Below are 26321 nucleotides of genomic sequence, written 5' to 3'. Positions count from 1 at the left end.
GTCGGATATAATTATCGCCCTCGTTTCTCTTATCCTTCAAACATGGCGTTGAACGGATGCAGCTCAAGCGACTAAATCACCGCTGATTGACATTGGAGCGCGTCTCTTCTAAACTTGCACATTACTTCAGTCAGCCTCCGAGTATGTTTTGCCAACTCAAGACCCTCGAAAACCATGCTGGCGTCATAGCCACAGCCATGCTGCTCCTCTCGGGGGCAACAAAGGCACTGCGCGTGGCCTTCCTAGAGACGGCCATCGCCAAACGCGATTCGCTTCCCCCTACTAACCCCACTTTCATCAACACGGCTCTGAACGCGGTCAACACAATCCACGGCCAGCACGACGCTGCCAAACTCACCTGGGACGCAGACCTCGCTGCCATTGCGCTGACCAAGGCCAACGGCTGCACGCTGAACCACACGGTAGGCACCCCCCCCTCCCCCGCGCCGCAATCTCACAAATCTCCAACTAACATCCGCCGACGGGACAGGGGGCCTACGGTGAGAACGCCTACTACTTCTGGTTCAAACCAGCGACGCGGAAGCCCAACTTCACGGCGCAGACGCAGGTGGGGTTCGACGCGTGGGTGGGGCAGGACGAGGTCGACGCGTACCTGGCGGGCGACCCGATGGGCGGCGGACACTTCACGCAGACGGTGTGGAAGAGCTCGCGGACGCTAGGGTGCGCGTTCAGCACCAAATACTGTGCGCAGAACCCGAAAAAGGAGTAGTGGTTCTATTGCGACTTCTTCCCGGCTGGCAATGTCATCGACCAGTATGAGGATAATGTGACGGTCTAGGAGTGACGGTTGGGACAGAGTGTGTTGTGTGCTTCTCTTCCTCCACTCATTGTTGGGAGTAGGGTCGGATAGTCAATGCTTATCCACTTATCCAAGACTTGGAACTAGGCGGACCGGCTCGGGCACTGCAGCCATGATCTCATGGTCATATGACCTGGGCTGAAAGAACACTCTGCCAATTGCCAACTCGTGTCGCGCTAGCAGCTGATCTAAGCCTTGGGCCAATGGCAGGCTTCATGCTAGTGAGCTTGAACCTTCCCAAAATAGAATGAATGACGGGGGGGTTGGGGGATTCCTCATAAACGGCCTCAGAGGGAAGGAAGTACCAGTGACTTTGGATGGCCAGAGCCTCGTCGGCTTTTTCGGCTGTGTGCATTATTCACCCGCTTTCTCTGCTCCTTGGCCCAAATCGCTCAGCAGTTTGCCCATCATGGCTGCCCAGAATCGTGACGCGGCCGGCAAGGCTCTCTGGCATGGCCACTGCTAGCTTCAGGCAGCAGTCGCTGGCAAGAGCCAAGCACGGCGAGGTCATTCATAGGCCACAAAAAATGCCGCTCTTGCGATTCCGATTCCGTCCATGTCAATATTTCTGTGGCTTTTTCTCCCCAACAGCCATGATGCACCGTCACACCCACCCATCTCAGCACTGCTTGATCGAAATATCGAGGTGAACTTGGTTCTAAGCAGAGTCTCCATTCCGAGGGACGGCTCAGTATTGCGGCAAGCCAAAACTCAGATTCCCATCATGCACAGCTGCCAATGCTCAGAGTGCCAGTCATTATGGCAACCCGCACCAGGGCCAGCGTCTGGCACGTACAAGCAAGCTCAGGGTAGCAAGCCTGCGAAGACCACAGCCAGGAAGAATGAGGTTCCCAAGTCTGCCTCTGGTCCGAGCAGCGCCTCGAACACCGTTAGCAAGAGTAGCAAAACCAATCCCTTTGTCGACACCAGCATGAGCAACACCAGCAAGACCGTGGTGATCGCCGTCATGGGCGCCACGGGCGCCGGCAAGAGCACCTTCATCAAGACTATCACAGGACGGGACGACGTTGTGGTGGGGGGCAGTCTGCTATCTGGTTCGTCTCTGCCGTCACCCTAGAAGTCCCCCAAAACCCAAGCCTTCCAACATCTCCTCTCGCTCAGAAACATCCGAGATCGCCTCGTACAGGTTCCAGCGCGGGGGCGTCGACTACGTGCTGGTCGACACGCCGGGGTTCGACGACACGAACCGGCCGGACCGCGAGATCACGCGCAGCATCCTGTCGTGGCTGGCGGCGTCGTCCCAGGAAGCGGCCTCGCAGGAACAGCAGCATCTCAACGGCATCGTGTACCTGCACCGCATCGTCGAACCGCGCATGACGGGCACGGCGCTGCGCAACACGCGCATGTTCCGCCAGCTGGTGGGTGCCGACGGCTTCGCCAACGTGGTGCTGGCCACAACGTTTTGGGAGGTGCTGCCGCCCGCGGTCGGCGACGCGCGCGAGGCCGAGATGCTCGCCAACGCGGACTTCTGGGGCGCCATGGTCGCGCGGGGGTCGCAGACGGCGCGGCTGCTGAACTCGCGGGCGTCGGCGCTCGACGTGCTGGGCAAGTTCGCCGGCATGGCCAAGTTCACGCCGGCGGCCGTCGACGAGATGGTTAGCCGCGGGCTCTCGGCAGACGACACGTCGGCGGCGCGGGAGCAGCGCGCGCAGGCCGACGCGCTGCAGCGCGAGCTCGAGGCACAGAAGCTGGCCGAGCAGGCGCGCATGGCGCAGGAGCTAGAGCGCGAGCGCAGGGCGCAGGAGAAGCGCATCGTAGAGGCCAAGGCGGAGCTCGAGCGCCGGCGCGAAGCCGAGCGCCAAGCGGAGACCAAGCGAGCGGAAGAGGCGCGCCGCAAGGAGGAGGCCGAGCGCGAGTGCGAGCGCCAGGCCGCCAAGGAAAAGCAGGAGGAGCTCGAGAAGCGCGTGCGCGCCATCAAACGTGACATGGAAGCCGAGCAGGCGCGCCACAAGCGCGAGAAAAACGCGCGCGAGGCCGCTGCCCGCCAGCTCCGCTACCAGGAGTCATACGTCTGCGGCGAGTACGGCGGAAAATACTGCGATGCCTGCTCCGGGCGGCTCAGCAAATATTCCTACTACTATCGTAAGTTTGTTGTTTCCCGAGTGCCACATCCACACATAAGAATTTGCCAACTGGTTCTGGTTCTGACAAAATAACCGCCACTATTTAGATTGCTGCTTCTGTGAGAACGACATGTATAACAAGTGTTTAGGCTGCGGGAGCACATGTCCCCAATTTTCGGCTTCGACCGACAAGCACCCGGTTATGCTGAAGCGGATGAGTCCCGAGTCGGATTGTGTCGTGATGTAAGATACCTTGGTTACTTGTTTGTAATCAGGGATGAGGGATGAGGATTTGAAGGCTCGTGTTCGCCAGTTTGATAATTGGACACGTAATTAGGATAAGCAATTACAGAGTAACTAGCCCCGAACAGTTTCTGAGATCTATACAAAGTTACACACGTGCGACGTAAATTTCAAGCAAGTTCCAGAGTCTTCATTTTTCTCAATGTAATTATTGGCTACCGGACTGTCGATACCTGGCGTCATCCGGGCGACTGCTCCGAGCGTTCCGATCACCATTGCCCGCGGGCACTTGGGCGTCTCTGACGCCAGCAGCCGGCACGAACGCGGTGAAGGTCTCGTTAATGGTACGGTATATGGTGCTGGTCACGGCGTTATGGCTCCTGGCCCGCTGTCTCTGGATCTGGCGCATGCTCCTGGCCGTCTGCCTCTGCTCGCGCCTGGCCTGCTCCATCCGCAGAGCCATGGCGTTCTCGGTGGCGCGCGCGCGCTCCTTCTCGGCCTCGATCTCGACCTGGTAGCTGTGCAGGAGGTTGCGCGTGTCTGCATCCTGCCGGCGGGCGAAGCTCTCGCGGAGCTCCCGCTGCACTCGCAGTGCCTGGCTCTGCATCGCCAGCAGCTCGCCCGACAATGACGGCGCATCGCCTTGCTCCTCATCGAACCCCTGGAACTGAAACTGCTGCTGCTGCTGCTGCTGCTGTTGCTGTTGCTGGCGCTGCTGCGGCTGGTGATCCTGCTGTTGGTGGTCTACCACACCACTCTCTATGGCCTGGTAGCGGCCGCTGCTCTCGAGGGCGAGCTGGCGGAGCGACACGGCGAGGTTCTTGGCGTCAGCAGCGCGGCGAACCTCGTGCGCCTCGAGGGCCTCCTTCTCGGCGCGCAGCTCGCGGAACGTCGCAGCATCACTGTCGGCCAACGCCTGTTCCATGCCGGCCACGTACTCGCCGCGATCCGCCTCGAACCGCCACCGCGCCTCGGCCATCTCGCGCTGCACCAACTGGCCCACCGCAGTCGCGTCCAACGTTCGCTCTTCGTCCACGAGCTGGACCTGTATGTCCAGAACAACGCCCCCTCCTCCAATGCCAACTAGACTTCTCACGATGGCGTGTGCCGATACGGCCGTCCCGTCGTGCCGCACCATCCGGCTTCCGCCCTTCACCATCTCGCCCCAGAACTTAGCCTTCAGGAGGTCGCTCTCGCGCTGTTGGCCCACGCCTGCAGCCAGTTCTCTGTCTCGGTCAGATGTTCGTCTTGGTGCTGCTGCCTCTAGGGCGGGCCACATGGTTGTGGCGAGCACGACGGCGGGTAGGGCGCGCGGCCCGCAGAGCTTCTTGAACAAATCCAGGCTCTTGAGCGTGGTGCCCTGCATGCGCGGATCCGTAATGCGGTGCAGGTACACGAGGCCCGCGAGCCGCACCCGCCGCCGGTACAGCATGGCAAGGAACAGTGCCGTGTCCCGAAGGATCTCGGTGTCGGACCGCGCCGTGTCGTCGAAGCCTGGCGTGTCGACAAGGTAGACGGTCCGCCCGCTGTCACGATCCACGAAGCTGTAGATTCCGATGTCGACAGTGCCTTGGTGATGTTAAAATTCGATCATGGTTTGTTTTGCGTGGCGTATGAGAGAGTTGGGGAATGTAATGACGCACATGATTGAAGCGAGTGCCCAACCTGCACCGGCTGCTCCGCCAATAAGGAAATGAACGTGCTCTTCCCAGCTCCCGTAACGCCCATGAGCATCACCACGATGGAATCCTCGCTGGTAGTTTGGCGTGGTGTTAGTCATTCCGTGCGTCTTGGCATGAATCTGAACGAACAAGTGTGAATGGGGGTGCCACACCTCAGAAAATCCGGGTCTTTAGTCTTGACATATTTGGCTGAGGAATCATGGGAAGCAGAGGGCTCGGTGAATCTTCTTCGAATGGGCTCTGTATTCAAGTTCGGATAGTCAACTCCATCATTCGTCGGTGGAGCTCTGGTGAATGCCATATCATCTGTATTGTCACTATACCCGCCCCCCATCGTGAGGAAGAATCAATTCGTCAACTTTTGGACCGAAAATGATGGTTAAATTGACAATAGTACCGCTGGGAAGGGAGTCGACTGCCCGGGGAGGGAAAAGGGGGATAAACGAGTTCCAGAACTCAACGGTGGCACCCTCTCAGAGTCATTCAGGGTGGAACGCTGAACATTGAGCACGGCGGGGCTCTGGGCTATGCTTTGACACCACATATAATTCCGAGCAAAATGCCAAGGAATAAGGTGCCTAACCGCTCACTGACACTACTTGGCAAAGGCGGCTCCGCCTCAGCCCAGCCCGCCTCCGTGAGGCCTTTTTCAGTGACCCATGTCATCTCTCATGCAGGGCGGCGCTTTCCCTAGCGCGATTTTCTGGAGCGATTGGCTGTCGACGGCCAGAGAAGCAAGCAGCCTCAGAAGCAGGCAGCAGTTTGCTGAGGGAAGGGGGGGGGCAAGTCACTGGTACTTCAGAGTCGAGCTCTGAAATATGTAGAAATGCTCGGCATGCACCATGGGGAGGACGAGCGGTGGTATTGTGGTAAGAGCTCGAGGTAAATCGAAGGTTGGGGTTGCACACCTGATCTTCTATACTTTCCTTGTTTTCGTCGCGGGAAAACTTGAGCTCGAGGTTGACACATCAAGCTCCGTTGTGGCCGTGCAGTGTTTGCTTCCCAAGAATAACCCTCCCTTGGACGAAGAGAAGTTGGTCCTGTCCTCAATAACATCATCACCGCCATACCCCCAGGCTGCGACAACATCGACGCACGATGGTTAGAAACCAAGCCGGCGCATATTATGGGCAACAGCCCCAACCATTTGGTGGTGATGGCTTCGGCAACGAAGGCGGTATTCTCGGCGAGCCGAACGCTATGGATCTGCCTACTTTAACGCAAGTTTGGCTCGTTTCCGCTTAGTCGGGGTGTCTACTGACAAGAAGCCTGTCTCAATACAGTCCGGACGACATCGTCATCGCCGTCATGGGGGTTACGGGCGCCGGCAAGACGACTTTCATCTCGCACTTTGCTCCGGGCGCGATGGTGGGCCATGGCCTGGAATCTTGCACGCAGGAGGTCGGCATCCACGCGGCCGTGGTGGGCAGGCAGCGAATCTATCTGATCGACACACCAGGCTTCGACGACACGCGACGGTCCGACACAGATGTGCTGCGTGAGGTGGCTAACTGGCTCAATGCGTCGTACAGGGCGCGAATCACGCTGGCGGGCATCGTTTACCTCCATCGCATCGGCGATAACCGTATGTCTGGGTCGGCCATGAAGAACCTCCGTATGTTCCGGCAGCTGGTGGGCGACGCGGCGCTCTCGTGTGTGGTGCTAGCAACCACCATGTGGAGCATGGTGCCGTCGGTCGAGGAGGGCGCAGCGCGCGAGCACGAGCTGAAGACGAACCGGCAGTTCTGGGCGGGAATGGTAGACAAGGGCAGCGTTGTGTTCCGGCAGGACGCGGGTGCGGCATCTGCCAGGCGCATCGTGCAGTATTTAGTAGCGCAGCGGCAGCGGGTAACGCTGACGATACAGCACGAGATGGCCAACGGCAAGACGCTGGACGAGACGAGCGCCGGACGCGAGGTGCAGGCCGAGATGGAGGCGATAAAGATGAGGCACAAGGCCGAGCTGGCCGAGCTGCGCACCGAGATGGCCGAGGCCCGGGCAGCCCACGACAAGCAGACCCATGAAGAACTCGCGGCCGTGCGTGCCGACCTCGAGGCCAAGCTGCGGCGCGACCGTGAAGACCGCGACAAGATGCGCGTCGGGCTCGAGCAGCTGCGTATCCAGCGAGACGCCGAGCTGGCACGTGAGCGCGACGAACAAGCCACACGCACGACCGAGATGAACGAGCGCATCTACAATCTCAAGTTCGAGCTCGAGGCCCAGCGGGGCCGCAACCAGGCCAGCGCCGAGATCAAAGCCATGGAGCTCAAGCTGCTGCAGCAAAAGGCCGACAATGAACGCATGAGGCTGCAGGTCGCCCAGGTTCGTGCCGACGCCGAGCGAAGCTCTTGTTCTGTCATGTAATTAATTACCTGAGGGGCTAAGGTAGCCAAATCCATGTTGATGTTTATATTGGCAAGAGTTGGTTGATTGCCATGATTGCGAGGCTAGTCTTGAAAGCTTGGAAGATGGAATAATATGACGTCGATGCCATGCAAGATCAGCAGTGGCTGACACAAAGGATCACACGAACCGTTACGAAATGTACCGTAGAGTCTGAGAGGGTTTCCGGGTGCTGGGAGCGGGCATTTTCTTTTGGATTTGGGGTTGAACTTGTCTCGGTTGAACGCCAACGGAAGAGCAATTTCAGTTCCCCGGTGTTGCACGAAGTAGAGAGCTAGACGGGCAAGGAAACGGCACAGGCCGTCAGGACTTCTCCACCTAAGTAGAAGTAAAAATATTCTTATGGCAGTCGCGATCAACTCATTCCATGACACCATAAGTTAACTCGCTCTTGACAAAGATACTAGGATGTGGAGCTTGCGGGTGCCAGGTTACCCCCCAGTTGGCAGGAACACAAGGTACCCATCGATTAATTTCATTCCTTCTTTCATTGCGTTGGCGACCTAAGAGCACTCCGCAGCTCATTCTCACCAAGAGGCACCGCCTACCGTCCATCGTCATAGAGATTGAAGATGGGCCAACCACCCATATGAAAGCCTTCCACGGCGCGAGTATATTTAATTATTCAGCATTCTATCTTACGCTAGAAGCTGCTTCAACCCAAATCGAAGCCTCACTCGGTATTCGCACTCGTGCAGAGGCCGCCAAACTGGGTGCGGACGGGGATCCTGGTGGTAAAGACGTTCCGCGCCCAGTCCATGACGTTGACGGTGGCCGTCTGGCCGTAGGTACCGGCGCCTGGGCTTCCCACCCTCGAGCAGTCCTGCACGCCGGTCGAGTAGTCGAAGGCGGACTGGCCGGCGAAGTTGTGGGACCAGATGGCCAGCTCGTGGTACTCGGGGTCCCCGTTGGAGTTGTGCGTGACCCAGTCTTCGCGGATGTCGACGGCCGCGCCTGCCGCCGAGAAGCCACTGCCGTGCACCTCGATGATGTTCACGTGGCCGGCCCGGTCTGTGAACCACGTGATGGAGAAGTTGCCGATCGGCGGCGGAGGCGGCGGCGGCGGCTTCTTGACGCACGTGTAAGTTGCCGACGAGCAGATGTAGTTGAGCGGGCAGCAGAGGTCGTCGCACAGCACGCGCGGGGGCGTGCAGACGGGCGATGGCCCGTTGGGGTTGACTGTCGAGAAAGGAATGTCAGCGTGAGCAGATTGAGTCACGGCGTGAAGAGTGGCGTGTTGGAAGTGGCTACTCACTCGGCGCTCGAGCAACAATGGCAGCCTGAGCAGGCGAGCTGCCGCCGAGGACGGAGAGCAGGGCGACACACAGCAGCCCCTTCATGTTAGACTCAAAGTAAAGGAGATGTAACGAGGAACGAAGGAGACGATACCAAAGCCCTCGGCAGAATGGGCGGTGGCATGTTTTATATGTTGTCAGCAGCAGCGTCATGAAAATGATTTGTACAGGGGTTGTCCCCTGAATGCGGATTACGGCGTTGGTGGTGGCTGAGAAGCTGAGGACACAAGCTGGCTGCCATTGGTCACCTCCCCTGGCTGCGGCACCCGCGAGTGCGTTTTGGGGAATGCAATGCGATGCCCAATTCTTGTTACTCATATGAATGTACAATGATTCAACACCGATTATTTTCTGTTGGATTTAAGCAAGGTAGTTAAGGTACCTACTGCACTGCTGCGCATCAATTACCCTATTTCTTCACGGCCGAATGTCAATGCTTGACCTCCCCTGTGAATGCCTCAACACCTTTGCATTTCATTCTTCCAACCAACCAGTCAATCTCAGAAAATATCGTTTACCATTCGCCATCTTGTTATAATTATTTAGTTAGTAGTCTGCCTGCAGTAATGCTCGCCTAAAATAGACTTAATGGCCCCTTCACCGTCACCCCATTTGATTCCTTGCAAATTAGAAGTAGCGCACATGCCTCCATCGACTATGAAATCGACGACCTTCTCCCCAATTATATCATAAAATTTTATATGAGAAATGGACACTTTCAGTCAAGTGCTCATCTCACCTCGTTCGAGTTGAGTGGGCATTCGAGTCTTGACCTCACCTCCTAACAATTGTAACCCAATTCCAACGTCGGCTCTAACTACAAGATATTCCCTGCTAGTTCATAGTTCAAGACCGAAATGAAGTAAAATAAGCGGGATTGATAACTTCGTTCTGCGTCTTGGGTTGTCTCCCTCCCCGCAATGTGGCGGACATATAGCAAGCACTTAGAATTCAGGTCTTGCTTATTTGAGAAGCTCATCAGATAAAATTAAGCAATGGTGACGTAGCTGCATGCGGTCGAATCTGTTGTCCGCCTAGGTTGAGCCATTGAACCCGGCATTCTGTGTGAGGTGTCGGCATCGCCGTTGCGCGTCAAAGTGTCCAAGATGGCGCAGGGTTTGGGGAGCCCGCTTGGCAGCGACCCAAGAGTCAGGAACAACGAAGTTGCGAGTGTGGGGGACCGAGTTCTTCCAGGTTAACTGCGCCAGAACCAAACCGGGAAACGTGAAACAGGGGGTGGGCCTACCAGTTTCTTGGCAGCATCCGCTGCACTACGTAGTACTTCTAACCTAAATTGTGGGGGCGGCTGCTGCTGTGGGACATGTCTGTGAGGTACCGTACCACCGTACCATTGACATCAAAAGAACCATACCGCGCAGGCCGAGGGGCGCATTTTTAAAGACGTCTTTTCTTGTATTGTTCTAGTAGAGAATCGTATAATATTGGTCCCCGAGGTTAACTCTTGATGACTTGTAGCATTTCACCTGTTGTGTGGGCTGCCATGGGTGGCCTGTGGCTTAAGTGGGCCTCGAATCCCTGCCACCGCTTCCCACCGTTCCATTCTTGGTAAGACAAGCACTGGTGCACCTTGGCCTCGTGCGGCTCCGCACGCCAACCAATTCTCCACGCCGCGCGTTTGCCATTTGGAGACGACGACTCGCCCGACGCTCCTGCCATGACGATCACAGAAATACGAACCCGTCGCAGCTGATGCCGATGCTCGATCTCCCCGAACACCCGACATGGATTCGGTGTCGCGACTGCGCAGTTTCGGCGTCCGCCAGTACCTGATGCGCTCGCCGCTGCGCAGGCTGGCGGTGCTGCTGACGCTGCGAAAAGTGCTGCTGCTCTTCTTCATCTGGTCTATCGTCGAGGCCCAGCTCGTCCGAAACCGAATCGCTCAGTCTGAGCGCCTCTTCGCGTCGCGGCCCATCCGCCTCGACAAGTCATCGCGCGTCTTTATTGCCAGCCTGCACTGGAACAATGAGGCCATCCTGCGGTCCGACTGGAACAGGGGCGTTGTCGAGCTGGTCAACGCCCTCGGCCCCGAAAATGTCTTTGTCAGCGTCTACGAGAGCGGCAGCTGGGACGATAGTAAGGGCGCCCTGCGCGAGCTCGACCAGGTCCTGGAAGACACGGGCGTCGCCAAGAAGATCGTGCTCGACAAGACAACGCACGAAGAGCTAATCGCCGGGCCCCCCGACGAGCACGGCTGGGTCGAGGCCCCCGACTTCCGCATGAAGCTGCGGAGGATACCGTATTTGTCACGCCTGCGCAATCTGTCACTGCAGCCGCTGCTGGACCTGGCCGAGAACGGGACCACCTTTGACCATGTCGTCTTCCTGGGCGACGTCGTCTTCAATGTACGCCTGCTCACCTGCCCGACCTCTATTCTCCCCGCGACGTAACCTGCCGCTAATTTCCTTCCTTCTTCAGACGTCAGACGTTATCACGCTCCTGAACACCAACTACGCCCACTATGCGGCGGCGTGTTCGCTGGACTTTAGCAAGCCACCCGGCTTCTACGACACGTTTGCGCTCCGCGACGACGATGGCCACGAGTATGCCTCGCTCACATGGCCGTACTTTCGGTCCGCCAGCTCGAGAAATGCAATGGTCAATGGCATACCTGTCCCCGTGTCCAGTTGCTGGAACGGCATAGGTTAGTCTTTTGAGGCTCCCCTTTGGCTGCCGCGATGCCATCACCGGCCTTCGCCGCCAGCGTCGAATTTGACTTGTCGCAGTCCATCCACAACATACTAACTCTCGGCTCTCTCACAGTCGCCATGCCTACGTCCGCCTTCACGGGGATCAAGGGCCTCAAGTTCCGGGGCATCGACGACGAGCTCGCGCAGTCGCACCTCGAGGGCTCCGAGTGCTGCCTCATCCACGCCGACAACCCGGCGTCGCGCACGCGGGGCGTCTACATGAACCCCCACGTGCGCGTGGCGTACAATCGCGCGGCCTACGACCGGGTGCACCCGCGCGGGAGCAGCTGGCTCTCGCTGTTCCAGGTCTGGTCCGGTTTGTGGAGGAACCGGCTAGCGAGGTGGCTCACCACGCCCCGCCTCAAGGAGTACCGCATCCGCAGGCGCCTGCGGCTGTGGGAGCAGGAGGGCGCCGAGAAGCTCGAGGTGCGCGAGGAGCCCGGCGACTTTTGCCTTATTAACGAGATGCAGGTCGTTGTCACCAACGGCTGGGCCCATCGCTAGCGCATACGTGTCTTGGCTTTAAACGAATGTTGAGCGGTTTTAGACTTTAGACTTGCTTTTTACAGTTACAATGCAATCACTTGCTGGCTAGTTACACAAGAACATAAGCGCGTGGGGGTAGTTGTTTCTTGAAGGTGGAGTGTATAAGAAGCTGCAGTAAATAGCGGCTTATTGTCCTTCGCCTCTGTCCTAGGTTTCACAAAGTATACTCGGCTATCTGAGAGAGCTAACTAAGTCAAGCACATTATTAATTATTAATTATATGTCACTGCATTCGGATGGGTCGATATAGGAGCCTCGGGTATCGCTGACGCAAATCTCGGCTTATACCCGCAGCGAGGAAGCAAGTTTATAGGACTAAAAAAAGCAAGCATTGCTGAAATGTATAGATGTGCTCGTAATTATACTCGCTGATATTAATCTACGTACCGAGTGCCTAGAAAAAACCTTACCTAAACCGGGCAGTAATAAACATCCCAACCCTCTGTATTGTACATATGCAAGGAAGAGCCAACTAGTCCATCAGGACTCAGTAATCAGAACGGACATCGTTAGATTTATTAGTGTCGAGTCTCCCCGACCCACGCCCCACCGTCTTCTCCTAGTCGCCCATCTCCTCTCTCTGGTGACATAGCCGTCATCCACCACACGCTACCTGCCCTCAATCGAAAGACGAAGAGTCGTCGTTTGGCCGCGTCTTGCTGCCGTCGACCTTTTCGTCGGGCTTCTGCTGCTGGAGTAGTTGCTAGTTGGGTTAAACCCGAATGCGAAGCACATGTGTGTATAGTCACTGGTGAGAAAGTGTAAGTGTGCGAGTAATCAAAGATGAGGTAATGTAAATAGTTTAGCTTACCATACATGTGTCCCTCGCTCTCCCTGCGAGCATTCTCACTCTGGCTCATCTTTGATAAACTCATCCTTGACAAACTCATCCTTGACAAACTCATCCTTGACAAACTCATCCTTGACAAACTCATCCTTGACAAACTCATCCTTGATGGGCTCGTCCTTGACGGACTCCTTCCGGAGTGCGGCATGACTGTATCACCACCCCAAAATCGACGACTGCCCATTCTCATACTCACGTGATCCCTCGACATTTTGATCAGTCCAGATCAGTCCCGGCTCAGCTTCGGCTAATATCTGCTTATTAAAGCTCCAGCGCACAGCGCAGCCTCGCTAAGAGGTACAGTTCTCACCGAAGAGCCCAACAGCAACAATACAACCTGTTCACAACCACATGTGGAATCCAAGGTGCCGTGCTCCTGATAGGTCCCAATCTTGGGGGTTGGACACAAACTCCCTTGCCACCACTCACATCTATAAAAAGAAGCTCTCTGGCAAGACCAGAGGGCACCACAGAGAAGAGACAGGAACACACAAGCAATGCAATCACACAGTTGCAACCCTATCAATCCACCAGATCCAAAGTGCCGTGTTTCTGACAGCACTCTGCTATCCCTTACGGTGCAGGTTGCAACATTGCGGCCACCCATTTCGCTGCAATGTTGACCGCGATCGAGGTACCTACCAGGTAATGAGCCCTTTTTTGTCTTGGCAGTGAACATTCTAAAATAACGCGTAGCGCCCAATTCTCGGCCCACGGTAGCTTAACTTCGTGGCCCAGAACTGAACAGGGTCGCACGGACCAGTCCTGGAGTCCCGAAACATGGACCAAGAAGGAAAGGGAAATTCGTGGTGTCGGTTTTGGGGTTGTGTACTGTTCGCGTTGCTAATTTTTAAGCATGTTATTAATTGTGGCAAATGCGAGCCCTGTTTTAGGCATTTGGGCGGGTATATCATGTACCTGGTATAGTTGGGCTGGTATATTATTTACTAGTATATTCAACGTACTAGTACATTGTATACCATGTCAAGTTTATATACCGGTACATTTTGTACCGTCCTGCAGCATGTGCTAATCTATCCCGTGTATATAGACTATATGAAAAATTAGGCTTTGAAGCAGCACCACGCTGAGAAAGTGGTGCTGGCGGTGTGGCATACTGTAGCCTCCAACTCTGAGTGATTATCGAAGACTTTCTAGCCGGATTGGAAATGCGATATGAGTGTCTGGACGGAAGCCATTCGTCTCTTGAGAAGCAAAAGAGGATCGAGGTATCAAATGCGCCCGATTTTAAAAATCTTCATTATGCTGCTTTCTACCCGTGCGGGTGGCGTCGGTATAAATCTAACAATCACAATTAACGTCATTATTCTAGATCCCACGGAGGTCGACGCCGTGCTCACGGGCGATACCTACGCCCCCATGGTCGACGTTAAGTGGGAGGTCGTCGAACGCGTCCGCCTTAGGCAGCCAGAATACAGCACTTATGGTGTTCAGGGCATTCAATTGATTCAAGATTGTTCTCTCTGCTGTTCTTCAGAAGCCGGAGGTCTGTGGTCAGGATAATTAGATCAAACGCACGTGCCGACGGCATTCGCCATCAGGCTGTTGAGCCACTGATGTAATCTGACACACCTCCTTAGTTAACGCCTCTTCCCAGAGTCGTTGGCAGACCATTATGAAGCTATCCCCAGCCCCTGAATTGGTATAGTGGCTTCGCCGACCTTGATGAGGTCCTCCAAATCCTGCAAATCCTCCTCTGTAAGAATCTTCACTCCTTGGCTGTTAATCCTTTCTGTGATACATATTTAGTAGATACTTCAATGTCTGTTGCGCCTCCCGAATCTTGCTCTCCTCAACCCTTGTAGACCATAACACCCCTCGCCGCTTTTGCTCAGGCAACAGCCACGATATCATCAGGGAAGTGACTGAAATTGGCTTAGACCAGATGGGCAGTATTCTGAGTACCTGGAGCTCAGAAGATGAAAATTGGCAACTTTTCGCGAAGGAAGTGCTTGTACCATAGCTGGGCCCAAAACTGGGACCGCCGAGGAACACATAAATACTTGCCCGCCCACTTTGAGAACCTCCTCGTAGAGCCTAGTTTATAGTCATCTCTAATGTTAGCTTCTTGACCTTTTCAAATTTTTTGCTTTGCCATTTCCTCCGTCCATCTCGACTGGACCGCCACATTAACTCTCAGCTCTCTAGCTAGTTGGATCTACGAGTATCAACATTCTGTTCATCATATTGGGAAATTTTCAAACTAGTTTTCCCTTTTGCTCGCGCCGTCAAAGACCGCTGCCAAAGATGGTTAGGAGAAGGACAGCAGAGGAGAGGAGAAGATGCGCAGAAGAGAATGGATTCGATGATGACGACACGGATGTTGATGACAAACCTATCCCACGTGACGTCTTAGACTACACCAAAGAGAGATACAATCACCAGATGGACCTGTGGATCGAGTAAGTAGACTATACGAACAGTGATCGGCGGGGAAAACTAATAGACCGTTAAGGTACAAAACAACACATGTCGAAGCTACAACTCATCAGTTGAAAACTCTAAAGCACTTCGCCAAGTTTATAGCCAATTCCACCAAAGGCGTTCTCGACCCGAACGGAAAGCCGACCGTCCAAACCGTGCGGAATTACTTCCGGTGCTTTGTCTCCGGTTGGAATCTGAACAATCCGACGTCCTTGATTTCGAGAGACTTCAGACTCCATCACCAGTGTAGGTTCCTAACACTTCGGTAACATTCCACCCAGACGCTGACCTCGGAATAGTACATAAAGGGCCTATTACGGAAGAAGCTCGGTTTATCAACAACCACAAGACCAAAGAACTACCTTACACTCGAAAATTACATGCACCTAGAGAGGCAGCTCTGGCAGAACGATGGACAAGACTTCGTACACGAAGCGTCCCGAGTTTTCATTAGCGGAAAATTGAAGTGTCGCGTCTTCACACCAGCTAGACTAGGTGAGGTTAGTGAGGGCTCGACCCGGAGAGGTACCAGCAAAGGATTGCGTTATAGGGTAGGTAATATGGCTCATTTTCAGGATCGCGGGCTAATCCCGATAGGACACGGTGATGCTGGTCGCTTGGAAGGACGGTAAGCCTGAACTACGGTTTAGCCTAAAGAGAGAATTTGCGAAGGCAATGCACGATAAGGAACAGCAAAGGTTGGCATACATCTCAAGTATATGTGGCTTCGATGCTAATGAATCTATTGGAATAGACCAACGCACCTACTCTATGAACATCTCCCTGGCTAGCCTCTTGTCGTGAACCCAATGCTCTTCTTGCTCGCTATTTGCCTTGCGGCGGGAGCATTCAAAAAGTATAAGACTCTCAAAGAGGTTTTAGACGTTAGACCGCCGGCAAACCAAAGGTACTGGGTCCTCGAATGGTCCCCTCACGTCCTGGACCTACCGGTTTTTCCAGAAGCATCAGTAGACGGGCCGACCAATAAGATCCAAACGGGTAATTCGTTCAACACGCAACTCAGGTACCTCGCTATTCGAGCAGGGGTAAGTCCCGTGACGGTTCACAGCATGCGGAGGGAGGCCCTCATCTTGGCTACAGGTATAATACTCACCTACATTTTTATGCTTCACCTAGCTAATCTAAGTCTAGCCAATGGTTATTCGGACAGGGAATTGATAAACTTTGCCGCACACACGAACAAAATGACGCTCACAAGAGACTATTTGAGTTCTATAACCGTTGTAGATGGTCTGGCCAGTTTCCTTAAACTACCTCTTCGAAGCGACCAGGCCGAGGACTTCCGGTCCATGACAGCTAACCGAAATCCCGAGCTTTTGCAATCACTGCCTGCGAAGGTGCAGGACGAGTTAAGGCAGAGAGAGGATTATATTGCCATCACAAAGAAAATCGAGGACCTGGCCCTTGAGATGAGCTCCGCCCGAAATGGGACGGTCGCTCGAGAGTTGAAGTCGGAGCGGGGCCAACTATATGAACAGAGGCGGGTGCTCGAGGAGGAGTTGAACAGGATCCGCTGGAACCAGGAGCGAATACATCCCTCAGAGCGCAAGGAAAAGGTTTACGTGGACCAACATTGTTCCCGATTCGATCGCCTTCGTCATATGATGCCGGAGCGTGAAAGGCTTTCAGTCACGCTTTTCTGCGTCACTCCGATGCGAAGCCCGGAGGAAGAATCGGCCATTGAGGATCTTATTTCTCTCGTGAGGAATAACTGCGGAGTCGCCTACCAACCTTCGCTCCGGCCGCTACAAACCGGATGCGCAATGCCGTATCACGCTGCGGGGAGATGCCAAGTGCAGCACTGCGGCGTGGACAGGTGCCCGTATTGTGACGTAGAACTTGAGCGGTAAAGTGAAATTTAGGCCTTTACACTAGTTCCTAAAGCTGACTTATAAATCTTTAGGATACGTATTGACATCGTCCTCGTATTCATATCCTTGTAAAGTGCACTCAAGTATTGAAGCTATGTAAGGAAAAGAGCACCCCAACCCACACTCTTTGTCGTGCGCGCCCACCACCTGCGCGCGCCCGCCACCTGCCACCAACTGGCAGCGCCATGGGAGCCACGCAGTGGCTCCACACTCCCACAGCACATACGGGGCTTGGTCTCCCAACCATGTATATATAAGCAGCGGCCCTCGCCCACCTTCCTTTGCGAGGGCCAGGTTGAAGTCTTACATCATTGCCAGTCATTGCTCGCCCTTCTTGTTGCCTCCATTGTGACCACCTTGATCTGGCGTACCTGCCTTTCTTTACAGCTAATTACTAGGATTATGCGAGATGTCCTAAAATAATGGCCTCGACAAATGTTGATATTTACCGCTCCCTGCGGCCTGCATACCACGTAGCTGCGAGCTGCTTATACAATGCCTGAGGGTCTAGAGGCACGTATTACAAACCACTCGACTGTCAGGGTCGTCTGTCTGTAAGGGAGCACGGGCTCCACAGGATGGTGGGGTTGGTAATTATGAAGATAGAATAAAGGGTAAGCTCCTATCGCACGGGTAATACAGTCAAATCGGAATGCTACTCAAAGTGTATGAGTGCAGTGAATGTGTATTGCTTGCTTGAAGAACCAAGCAAGAACTATCTAAGACCGTGGACATGATCGTCGTATATATCTATCTACGTAACCAATAACAGTGGTTCCGTTGTCCCGTGGTCCCGCGTCCGGGTCACCGCCCGGCCGGACCTGTCCCGCGCCCCCGAGCTCCAGAGCTCGGAATCCTGGAACGCTCCTGATTGGCTCGCGCCAAAAGTGCATGCCCCACCTTTGTGCATAACCACAGGGAATCCACAGGGATTCGTGACAGCAGGCCGAGAGGGCATTAGGCACTCTTAGCAGTTATTAAATTGTATTGGTTACAGCTACGATCCTTTGTTACTTTATCTACTCGATAATTTGTGCATCACTTACATCCTTAACCCTCACCCCAAGTGTGACGGCGGTCAACAGCAGCTAGGAAGAAGGTCGCTAGTATTGCTATACCATTGTCTAAGGATTCTAAGATAAGGAAAAGAAAGGAAGAAATTTTTGCTCTTTCCCCCCGCTCTCCCACTACCAAATTGAGACGTGGCGCACTTTTGAACCGAATCGCAAGTTCATCGCCATCACCATAGATAAACCCCTGAAACGACGGAGAAGAAAGGGTTTCAGGGGCACTGAGAATTTCAGCTCTGCTTGGCACGGCTAGAACCGCAGGATGCACAAGCTCCCCCCCGAATGAGGTTCTCGATGCCGTCATCTACCAATTGGCGCACCTCCTCATCATGGGCCACGCCTAGATGGGAAGTTGACGGCTGTCCGTGTCCGTGCGACTCCAGGCCTGGTGTCTTTGCGTAAAACATGACCGAGTTCTTGAGGGAATCTCGTTCTGGGTATACCCAGCCGGCAACTCTGTTTTTGTCAGTATATTTTGGTCGAACACCCCCCCCTTAGATCCTTCGTCACTCACCGAATTATCGAATCGAGGCTAACAAAAGAGGCAGTCTCTTCTCGCGATAAGCTCGTAAGCCAGCTGCCGTCTCGGCTCGTAAGGGTAAGGTGGATTTCCCAATAGCACCGGTCGTTTCGGTCACGTACCAGCCCGAGCATGATGGTACGCTCGTATGTTAACCCCAGCTCTGACACAGCACAAAACGTAGCAGTATCATTACCGTGATCCGTGAAGAACGGAACAGGGTAAGGACAAGGTACGTAACGAACCTGGTCGACAAAGCAGCAGTCGCTGAGGACGGCTCGCCACTGGATCGGTGGCGCCTGGAGGATCTCAGGCAGGTCATCCGACAAGAATATGAGCCGTGCCTGCTGCCAGCGGGCAGCAACTCTATCCAAAGTTGGCCGAGGGGGGCAGCATATAACTTCTAGCGAATAAGAACCCACTAGGATAGGTGGCATGATTGGTGGCGGCACCTTCGTAATTATGGCGCCCTGACCGCATGTCATGCCATTATGCATATTCCATCTTGGAAAAATTTTCGAGATGTCCAGAGTAATAGTAGCCACAGGTGCGGCTGGGAGATGCATGTCACTATTGGACACCTGCCGTAAGGGTTGGTGTGAAAAGACCTGGACTCGGCGTAGCGTCCGCCGCCACCATGTACTGGAGCTGCCTTTGCTAGTTGTATATGCTTCCTGTTGCTGGTGGGCCGAACTCGAGGACTTCTGAAGCTGTTGCAGCGTTCCTTTGTCGTCGTCTGACCCTGAATGTGGCATGTAGGGAGGAGGAGGATACGCATTATGCTCAACTTTCCTTCTTGGTAACACGACCATTTTTCCGTCCACTATGTTGGATGAATAGAGTTGGGTAGATGTGTGTGTGCGTGTGTATGAGAGAGTGTGTGTGAGGAAACGGATTGAGGAAACGGATGGCAACCACTCCACCTTAAATAGAAGGTGTGGACTTGACCTTGTCAGCATTTATGCTGCCGACAAAGTTTGATGGGTGGTAGATAGGTTCAGCTTTGCCGTAGTTTAAGTTTGGGCGGCGAGGTCTGACGATCCCATCACAAGTGTTCCCACGGGCACGTTCTTTTAGTCGGAAAGCTTAGCTCGGGTGAGGTTTTTTTCATCATTCTTAGGGTTACTTGAAGTGGTCCTCTGGTATAACGTACGTTATATAAGAGATTTCATACGCTGAACGCCCCTGACACCCTGAGTGGCACCACGGCCCATCGAATCTCGACGATTCAGGAGAGATCCTATCAAGGCTCAGCCCTACGAACCTTGATCTGCGCCAATGGAGCTTCATCGGGCCACAATGGCCAGGAAGGTTACGCTAGGGAGCGCCTACGGGTCATCATTCAGAAATCATGTCATGGAATGACAGAGACCTTCGGTCCCCGGAGGACCTCGGTATTAGATAGCTCATCAGACCTAGATGGTATCTCGAAGGGCAAGGACCTTCGAGGCCATAGTCAATTCCTGTGTTCAGAATCGACTTGTTCAGCGCCCAAAGGGCCAAATTCTGTTCCAAGCTGCACTCCCAGCTCCCTGTGGTTGCCCCTTGTCACAAGAGACCACAACGAGAATCTCCGCAATGCCAATGGAAGAATGCACAACAAATATCGGCCATATATGCGAAAGAAATTCCAGAATGTCCCGACGCAACGTATTGGATTATCCAAACGCCAAGGACTGTGGCAGAGGCCCCTGGCCGTGACGCCGATCCATCTGGGCGTGGCCCAGGCGCCAGAATAGAGATTTTCAGTGGAACTGAGCAGACTTGAACAAGCAAGACAGAACATAATACAGAGCAATTTGGACCAAGTTGATGTGCAAGTGACGAAATCCGACATCAAGGACCTAGTGAAGGACTTTGCAAGCATCATCCCCAAACGGTTGGAGAAGCCGAGCTTGGAAACTACGAGAGCTGGATACCTACAGTCACCATGCATACTGCCCAAGCTATGCTAAACCCTATCCCACTCCCACATCTGCTCTGCCCAAAACTACCAGACAGAACGGGGGGAGAGAACTTCATAGGAGGAGCGGGGCGGGTTTCGTCGCCTGTAAGAATATTAAAGAAAAGAAGAGAAGAACAGCAGAGCGAGTGTTGTAGTATATTTTATCTCGCAGATCCCGTTCGCTGCAAAGCAGGGTAAGAGCACCTTACTCCTGTACCAGAGCAGCTATAACGGGAGACGAGGATTGGTAAGGCAGTCGCCGTTCGCGTTAGAGGTCGCAACCGGGCTTTTCAAGCGCGGTAGGAAGCAGAGGTAACGTTAGAAGTGCTGTCCTCGATCGGAATTCTGGAAAGTCCTCTGGTTTGAGATCAAGCCGATATGACCAGGGGTCGGGCTGTCGCGCGCGGAGATAAGAAAAACGCTACCCAAAGAAAGACCTGAACTCCCAAGAGCGGCTTGAAGATCAACTTTGTGGCGATAAAGACAGGCACAGAGGGAAAGACCACGTGTTACAATGCGACGAAGGAGGGACTAACTGGCAAGAAGCAGGCAGTCAAAATTATCTAGACGATGACGGCCATGATAATGTCGATCTAGAGTTGTTTGTCAGTCAGTCTTTACTATATTCGATAACTATCGAGAGGCCAGGCTGATATCGTTTAGCGAGCACCAGGCCGGGAGGCTACAGAAGGTCCCATCAAAGGCTGCTTTTCGTTTATTGCTGAGTTGGTCGGGTTATATGTAGCTGCCGTGACTATGGCGGGCGAAACGGATAGGTATTGCTTTAAAGGGAGCGCGGCGATGGACGAATCTCTAGAGCTACCACCTACAAATTATTACGACGAAGGAAGGACAAATGTCCGATGCGCAAAAGAAAGGCTAGAGAATGTCCGCGATGGAACGAGAAAGGCGACGATACGATGCGAATGGAAGAAAGGAGAATGTGTCAGGGAGAACAATGCGCAACGTCCGTCGTCAATGGAGGGAGCAAAAGTCCCGAGTCGACGCGATCCGAATGGAAGATGAGAAAGGCGATGCAAAGGAGAAAAGTCCGTGGATGCAATCTGCAAAGAGTTGGTGAGTCACCTACATGCGATCGCTCGAGATTGCGGGCCATGCGGAGAATGTCGTGCATGGAACGATTGTGAGTCTTAACTCTAATGGACAATGCACGTGAAAATGCCATGCAGCGGGGTCAAATTGCGTATGGAAACGTTTCTGACAGCGGCATGGATTGCTTATCTCGATATCTTACCAGGACACCGAGCCGTCCCGAGACTTGGCGCATTTCCCCTGTAGATTACGCCCTTGATGCTGGGATCTGTGGGCGCCGTCATCACACCGGTTGTCGTGCCTCTGGAGCATGCGATTGCGGTAGTCAAGGCTTCGGCCACCGGCTCCAACACCAAAACCCCAGCATCTACAGAGCCTACCTAGCGGTGACGGCAGAGGACTACTCCCGGGTCTCCTAGAGGCAACGCTCTTAGGCTGAAGCCCAGTATCCGTCGCACGCTGTCAGAGTTCGAGACTATTTCTTTCGTCGGGCTCGGTCAAAATGACAGTTTTAGACTCTTTAGAATAGGCCTCTAGATACTATTTAAAAACTACTTTTTTTTTCTGCCGAGTGTGCTAGTAGAGAGGTATGGCTTGTAGAAACCTATATAGGGCTCACTCAACTCTACAGCATGGAGAGATTTAACAGGCCGCAATCAGGGTAGAGTCCTCGCCTGTAAAGAGGAGGCCCACTGCTGGGAGGAAGAGCCCACTACTGGGAGGAAGAAGTCCTCTATTGCAAAGAAAAACGTGCTCCAGAGGCCACGGGCTTCACGTACAGGCTGGCCGTCATTACTTGTGGCCAGGGGTAGGCCCCCGTCACCAAAGCCAAATGCAGAGCACTTACGCGAGTCTTCGACCGCCTCGCAGTCCTAGATTCGGGCCACGACGGGAAAGAAGCATACTGCAGACAGTGAGTTGGTCCCGGAGGCGTCCGCGAAGGTTACAAGGAGGGACCGGCCGGTTAAGGTGCCTTCTCGGTTGAAGGATTGAGTGGAGGGGGCTATGGCTGGATAGGGGTTGTTTTATAGAGTAACTGTTGTTTCAGAATGGCACTGATTTACGTGGATTCGCGCGTTATGGCTCTATTGATTGGAAAGAACAATACTGACTGAATTCCACCACACTGAACCCTAACCCTTGTGGGTCAATGAAAACCACTTGAGTTAAGTCATGCCTTGAGCCACTGTGTCAAGCTAGCGCGATGTAGGCTTTCGATGGCGACCACTCGAAGCCGGTAGTGCATCTCCGCAAACCTTCCCAGTTGGTGGAAGAGGTGTAACGCTTGCTCCTTCTCTGGAAGACCATAGATGCTTTTCCTAAGGCTCTGGCTGACCAAAATGTTGAAATACACAATCTTAGCCCTGGAGGCATGTCGACACCCCAGCGTAGTGCAGAATTTTCAGCGAGCGTGCTCTTGCCAGACTCGGAGAGCCAGGAAAATCCGTAGGCCGCCTGGAGCGGATGCAACATGGGTTTTAGATACAGGAGAGGAGAGAAGCCTTTATAGGCAGTGGGAGGTTTCCATGGCCTTCTACTAATACAATATTGGAATAGTATAGTTTGAAGCCTTGTAGGCTTGCGTAAGCTCTCTGTGAGCTTGAGGGCGCTGGAAGCTTCCAGGCTTCCTGTTACAATCTGGACAACAGGTCCACAGAGCTAGGCCGGCCTAGGATTGTGGGGGTCTGGACGGCAGGTAGGAGATGACAGGAGACAAGGAGTATCGTGCACAGATTGCGAAAGACAGGCTTTCAACACACAACCAATGTATGCTTAACCAGATGCATTGATAGCTGCAGAACCGTTCTCCAGAGAGAGCGTGCTGCCAGCTCCTATATAGAACTATGAGCAACCAATCAGAGTTCCTGCCTTACATGCTCAGTCGTGCTCAGTCCTAGACGCACTGATCCCCACTGAGCTCTCTGCTCAGTGCGCTCAGTGGGTCTCGGCACTGATCCTACTGAGCTCAGCCATGCTCAGTGCACCTTGGCAATGGCTCCACTGAGCACTCCCTAATAATTGGATGCACCTTCTCTTAGCGAGAGTCCCACCCTAAGTGCCGTTCCAGCCAATCCGCAGCGGGCGGGCAACGCCCTCTGCACCTTTGAACCAGGATCGTAACACTTCCAGTAGCTTCAGGGGCTGTATCTCAACACCTTGTTCTGTGTCACACGTTGATATTACAAACCACTCGACTGTTAGGGTCGTCTGTCTGTAAGGGAGCACGGGCTCCACAGAATGCTGGGGTTGGTAATTATGAAGATAGAACAAAGGGCAAGCTCCTATCGCACGGGTAATACAGTCAAATCGGAATGCCACTCAAAGTGTATGAGTGCAGCGAATGTGTATTGCTTGCTTGAAGAACCAAGCAAGAACTATCTAAGACCGTGGGCACGGTCATCGTATTTATTTAATTATGGCGGGCCAGTAAGAGCGCAGCTCTTACTTGCCCGGCAGGAAGGAGCTGCCTGGCGCCGGGCACTGCTAGCGTGCCGGGCCATTTGCCCGGTGCCAAGACCCTTCTTGGCACCGGGCCACCTCTGATTGGCCGTCCTTCCGTTTGCCTGGTGCCAAGAGCCCTCTTGGCACCGGGCACCGTCTGATTGGCTCTCGACAAGCGGGGCCCCCAGTCTTGCCTGAGGCGCCTGCCTTCTGCAGCTGGTCCAGTACGAACCAGGTTCGTCACAGTTGACCGGCTCCACCACCTGAAAGGCCACCTGGCAAGCCGCCTAGCAATGGCTTCAAGCCCCATCAGACCGTCAGGGTACTACGTGCCCTGGCACCGGCTTCCAAGAGTCGCTACAAGTCCGCGCCGCATTCCAGCCTACACTTGATATCAGACCCATGCTAATATCGGTCAAGTGTTGGTTGCGACTGCCCCTTGTCACATTCTGAGAATGCGGCCTTCTTTAGCAGCGCTCAAAATGGATGCTAACGTGCTATTCAAAGAATTGTTAGAGCCTGAATGGTTGCCCCTTGTAGAGAAAATTAACAAACGTATCCCATATAGGCCCAATGTCCCGAGGATCGATGGCCGTAAAGAACGGCAAATCCGTAATGTCACCCAATATGTGTTTGGCGACGACTTGAACAGAAACGCACCACTGAAGCGGCTTGCTCTTCAACAATTACCTAACGAAATACTGGCTCTCTTGGGATCGTTCACCACAGCTAGGCAGATTCGCGATGAGAAAGCCCGGAGCTAAGTATTACAAACCACTCGACTGTCACGGTCGTCTGTCTGTAAGGGAGCACGGGCTCCACAGAATGCTGGGGTTGGTAATTATGAAGATAGAACAAAGGGCAAGCTCCTATCGCACGGGTAATACAGTCAAATCGGAATGCCACTCAAAGTGTATGAGTGCAGTGAATGTGTATTGCTTGCTTGAAGAACCAAGCAAGAACTATCTAAGACCGTGGGCACGGTCATCGTATTTATCTAATTGTGGCGGGCCAGTAAGAGCACAGCTCTTACTTGCCCGGCAGGAAGGAGCTGCCTGGCACCGGGCACTGCTAGCGTGCCGGGCCATTTGCCCGGTGCCAAGACCCCTCTTGGCACCGGGCCACCTCTGATTGGCCGTCCTTCCGTTTGCCTGGTGCCAAGAGCCCTCTTGGCACCGGGCACCGTCTGACTGGCTCAAGCGACGAGCGGGGTCCCCAGTCGTGCCTGAGGCGCCTGCTTCCTGCAGCTGGTCCAGTACGAACCAGGTTCGTCACACGATGCCCCTCCTCCGAGGTTGGCGTCTCGACAACCCTGTTCCCTTCTTTTTTTTAGCCACCAGCCTCCCCCCTTCGCGTGAGTCCCTCCTTTCTGCGACTCACCCGCGATCATGTCTGCTAACCGCGTTACTAAACGTAGCGCCTCTGCTCCACGATCGTCTGCATCTCGCCGGGCTTTTTCCGCGGCGTATACCGACCTCTTTGGCGTCATTATGCCTCCTTGCTCTCGATGCGAACGCCTCCATCATGTTGGATTGGCTACATCGTACCAGCTGAATGGAGCCTAAAAGGATGTGTAGGCATCAAGGCCTACATACGGGCCTATCATCATTGGTGGCCTAATGAGTGGCAAGTTTGATCGAAAGGGCATTATTATTTGCCATCTACTTCGCCACTATGTCCATCTATAATAATGGCTCTCTGGCGAAGCCAGAGAGCGGGGGGGGGACAATCAATTCTGAAGATAATCCATCTGTGTGTCGAAGCCAACACATCATACCGACTGTCGGGTGACGTCCCGCAGCAAGTTCTGCAACCACTGCCTGCGTTCCGGCGCTAAAAGCTGTGACGTACTCGGCGCAGATACCATTGTCCTCCGCAGTATTCTGGACGAGAAGCGCCGTCTTGATGACGAAAAACAAAAGACTCTCTCCAAACTCCTTCGCCTCGAGGAAGAATCGCGCGCTCTTGAAGCGCGCGCTGAAACCGCCTTTTCACGCGAGATCGCCTTGATTGAGGAGGAGGAGTCTCAGTCGGCTACAGCCGATCCGCCCCTTCCTGTTTCCGACACCCTCGATCCTTCCGTTCTGGGCCCTTTCTCGCCTACGCCCTCTTTTTTCGCCTGGACCGACCGCTTGCCCCAGTTGGCCGAATCCCCGCAGGCCCCTGTCGCAGACTCCTCGTCTGGGCCCTGACGTTCCGCCTCTTGCGGTGGGGTTCTCAACAACTGAGCAGGGGTTACCGTCGTGCCCGGACTCGGCGCCTGGGAGCTGCCCTTGCAGGCTCCCTGGGTCGATCTGGATTTTGCTGGCGGAATTCCTGGATCTTT

At 54.1% G+C, this 26321-nt stretch overlaps 8 protein-coding genes across 8 annotated transcripts; 6 read left to right on the top strand and 2 right to left on the bottom strand.

Annotated features, from left to right (window-relative positions):
• Positions 1 to 197: 197 nt before the first annotated feature.
• On the top strand, positions 198 to 842 carry B0T26DRAFT_800543 (CAP domain-containing protein; the record flags this gene model as incomplete). The annotated part of the gene is made up of 2 exons (XM_060447005.1): positions 198 to 422; positions 491 to 842. 2 exons carry the CDS (start codon positions 198 to 200, stop codon positions 728 to 730), a joined length of 465 nt encoding a protein of 154 aa, XP_060297492.1. The 3' UTR covers positions 731 to 842.
• A 195-nt stretch (positions 843 to 1037) lies between these two features.
• On the top strand, positions 1038 to 3266 carry B0T26DRAFT_810697 (uncharacterized protein). Its single transcript, XM_060447274.1, has 4 exons — positions 1038 to 1875; positions 1943 to 2745; positions 2782 to 2923; positions 3012 to 3266. Exons 1-4 carry the CDS (start codon positions 1377 to 1379, stop codon positions 3149 to 3151), a joined length of 1584 nt encoding a protein of 527 aa, XP_060297491.1. The 5' UTR covers positions 1038 to 1376; the 3' UTR covers positions 3152 to 3266.
• Positions 3267 to 3314: 48 nt separating this feature from the next.
• B0T26DRAFT_769042 (uncharacterized protein) lies at positions 3315 to 4902 on the bottom strand. Its single transcript, XM_060446513.1, has 3 exons — positions 4791 to 4902; positions 3896 to 4716; positions 3315 to 3835 (listed from the first exon to the last, which is right to left on the bottom strand). The coding sequence occupies exons 1-3, from the start codon at positions 4879 to 4881 to the stop codon at positions 3356 to 3358; spliced, it is 1392 nt and encodes a 463-aa protein (XP_060297490.1). The 5' UTR covers positions 4882 to 4902; the 3' UTR covers positions 3315 to 3355.
• Positions 4903 to 6137: 1235 nt separating this feature from the next.
• On the top strand, positions 6138 to 7193 carry B0T26DRAFT_749072 (uncharacterized protein; the record flags this gene model as incomplete). Its single annotated transcript, XM_060445049.1, has 1 exon — positions 6138 to 7193. One exon carries the CDS (start codon positions 6138 to 6140, stop codon positions 7191 to 7193), a length of 1056 nt encoding a protein of 351 aa, XP_060297489.1.
• Positions 7194 to 7627: 434 nt separating this feature from the next.
• On the top strand, positions 7628 to 8667 carry B0T26DRAFT_699704 (uncharacterized protein). Its single transcript, XM_060441485.1, has 2 exons — positions 7628 to 8411; positions 8488 to 8667. The coding sequence occupies exons 1-2, from the start codon at positions 7822 to 7824 to the stop codon at positions 8597 to 8599; spliced, it is 702 nt and encodes a 233-aa protein (XP_060297488.1). The 5' UTR covers positions 7628 to 7821; the 3' UTR covers positions 8600 to 8667.
• Positions 8668 to 10069: 1402 nt separating this feature from the next.
• Positions 10070 to 12127, top strand: B0T26DRAFT_699701 (cryptococcal mannosyltransferase 1-domain-containing protein). The gene is made up of 3 exons (XM_060441484.1): positions 10070 to 10890; positions 10964 to 11189; positions 11309 to 12127. The coding sequence occupies exons 1-3, from the start codon at positions 10270 to 10272 to the stop codon at positions 11737 to 11739; spliced, it is 1278 nt and encodes a 425-aa protein (XP_060297487.1). The 5' UTR covers positions 10070 to 10269; the 3' UTR covers positions 11740 to 12127.
• Positions 12128 to 14896: 2769 nt separating this feature from the next.
• Positions 14897 to 16930, top strand: B0T26DRAFT_739088 (uncharacterized protein; the record flags this gene model as incomplete). Its single annotated transcript, XM_060443664.1, has 6 exons — positions 14897 to 15051; position 15319; positions 15382 to 15624; positions 15865 to 16174; positions 16226 to 16708; positions 16800 to 16930. The coding sequence occupies 6 exons, from the start codon at positions 14897 to 14899 to the stop codon at positions 16928 to 16930; spliced, it is 1323 nt and encodes a 440-aa protein (XP_060297486.1).
• Positions 16931 to 18265: 1335 nt separating this feature from the next.
• Positions 18266 to 18992, bottom strand: B0T26DRAFT_673373 (uncharacterized protein; the record flags this gene model as incomplete). The annotated part of the gene is made up of 4 exons (XM_060439588.1): positions 18266 to 18491; positions 18550 to 18716; positions 18801 to 18899; positions 18978 to 18992. The coding sequence occupies 4 exons, from the start codon at positions 18990 to 18992 to the stop codon at positions 18266 to 18268; spliced, it is 507 nt and encodes a 168-aa protein (XP_060297485.1).
• Positions 18993 to 26321: the final 7329 nt, after the last annotated feature.

Source organism: Lasiosphaeria miniovina (assembly GCF_030549165.1).
Source record: "Lasiosphaeria miniovina strain SMH2392-1A chromosome Unknown B0T26scaffold_3, whole genome shotgun sequence".
NCBI lineage: Eukaryota > Fungi > Ascomycota > Sordariomycetes > Sordariales > Lasiosphaeriaceae > Lasiosphaeria > Lasiosphaeria miniovina.
This window is presented reverse-complemented; position numbering and strand designations above follow the sequence as displayed.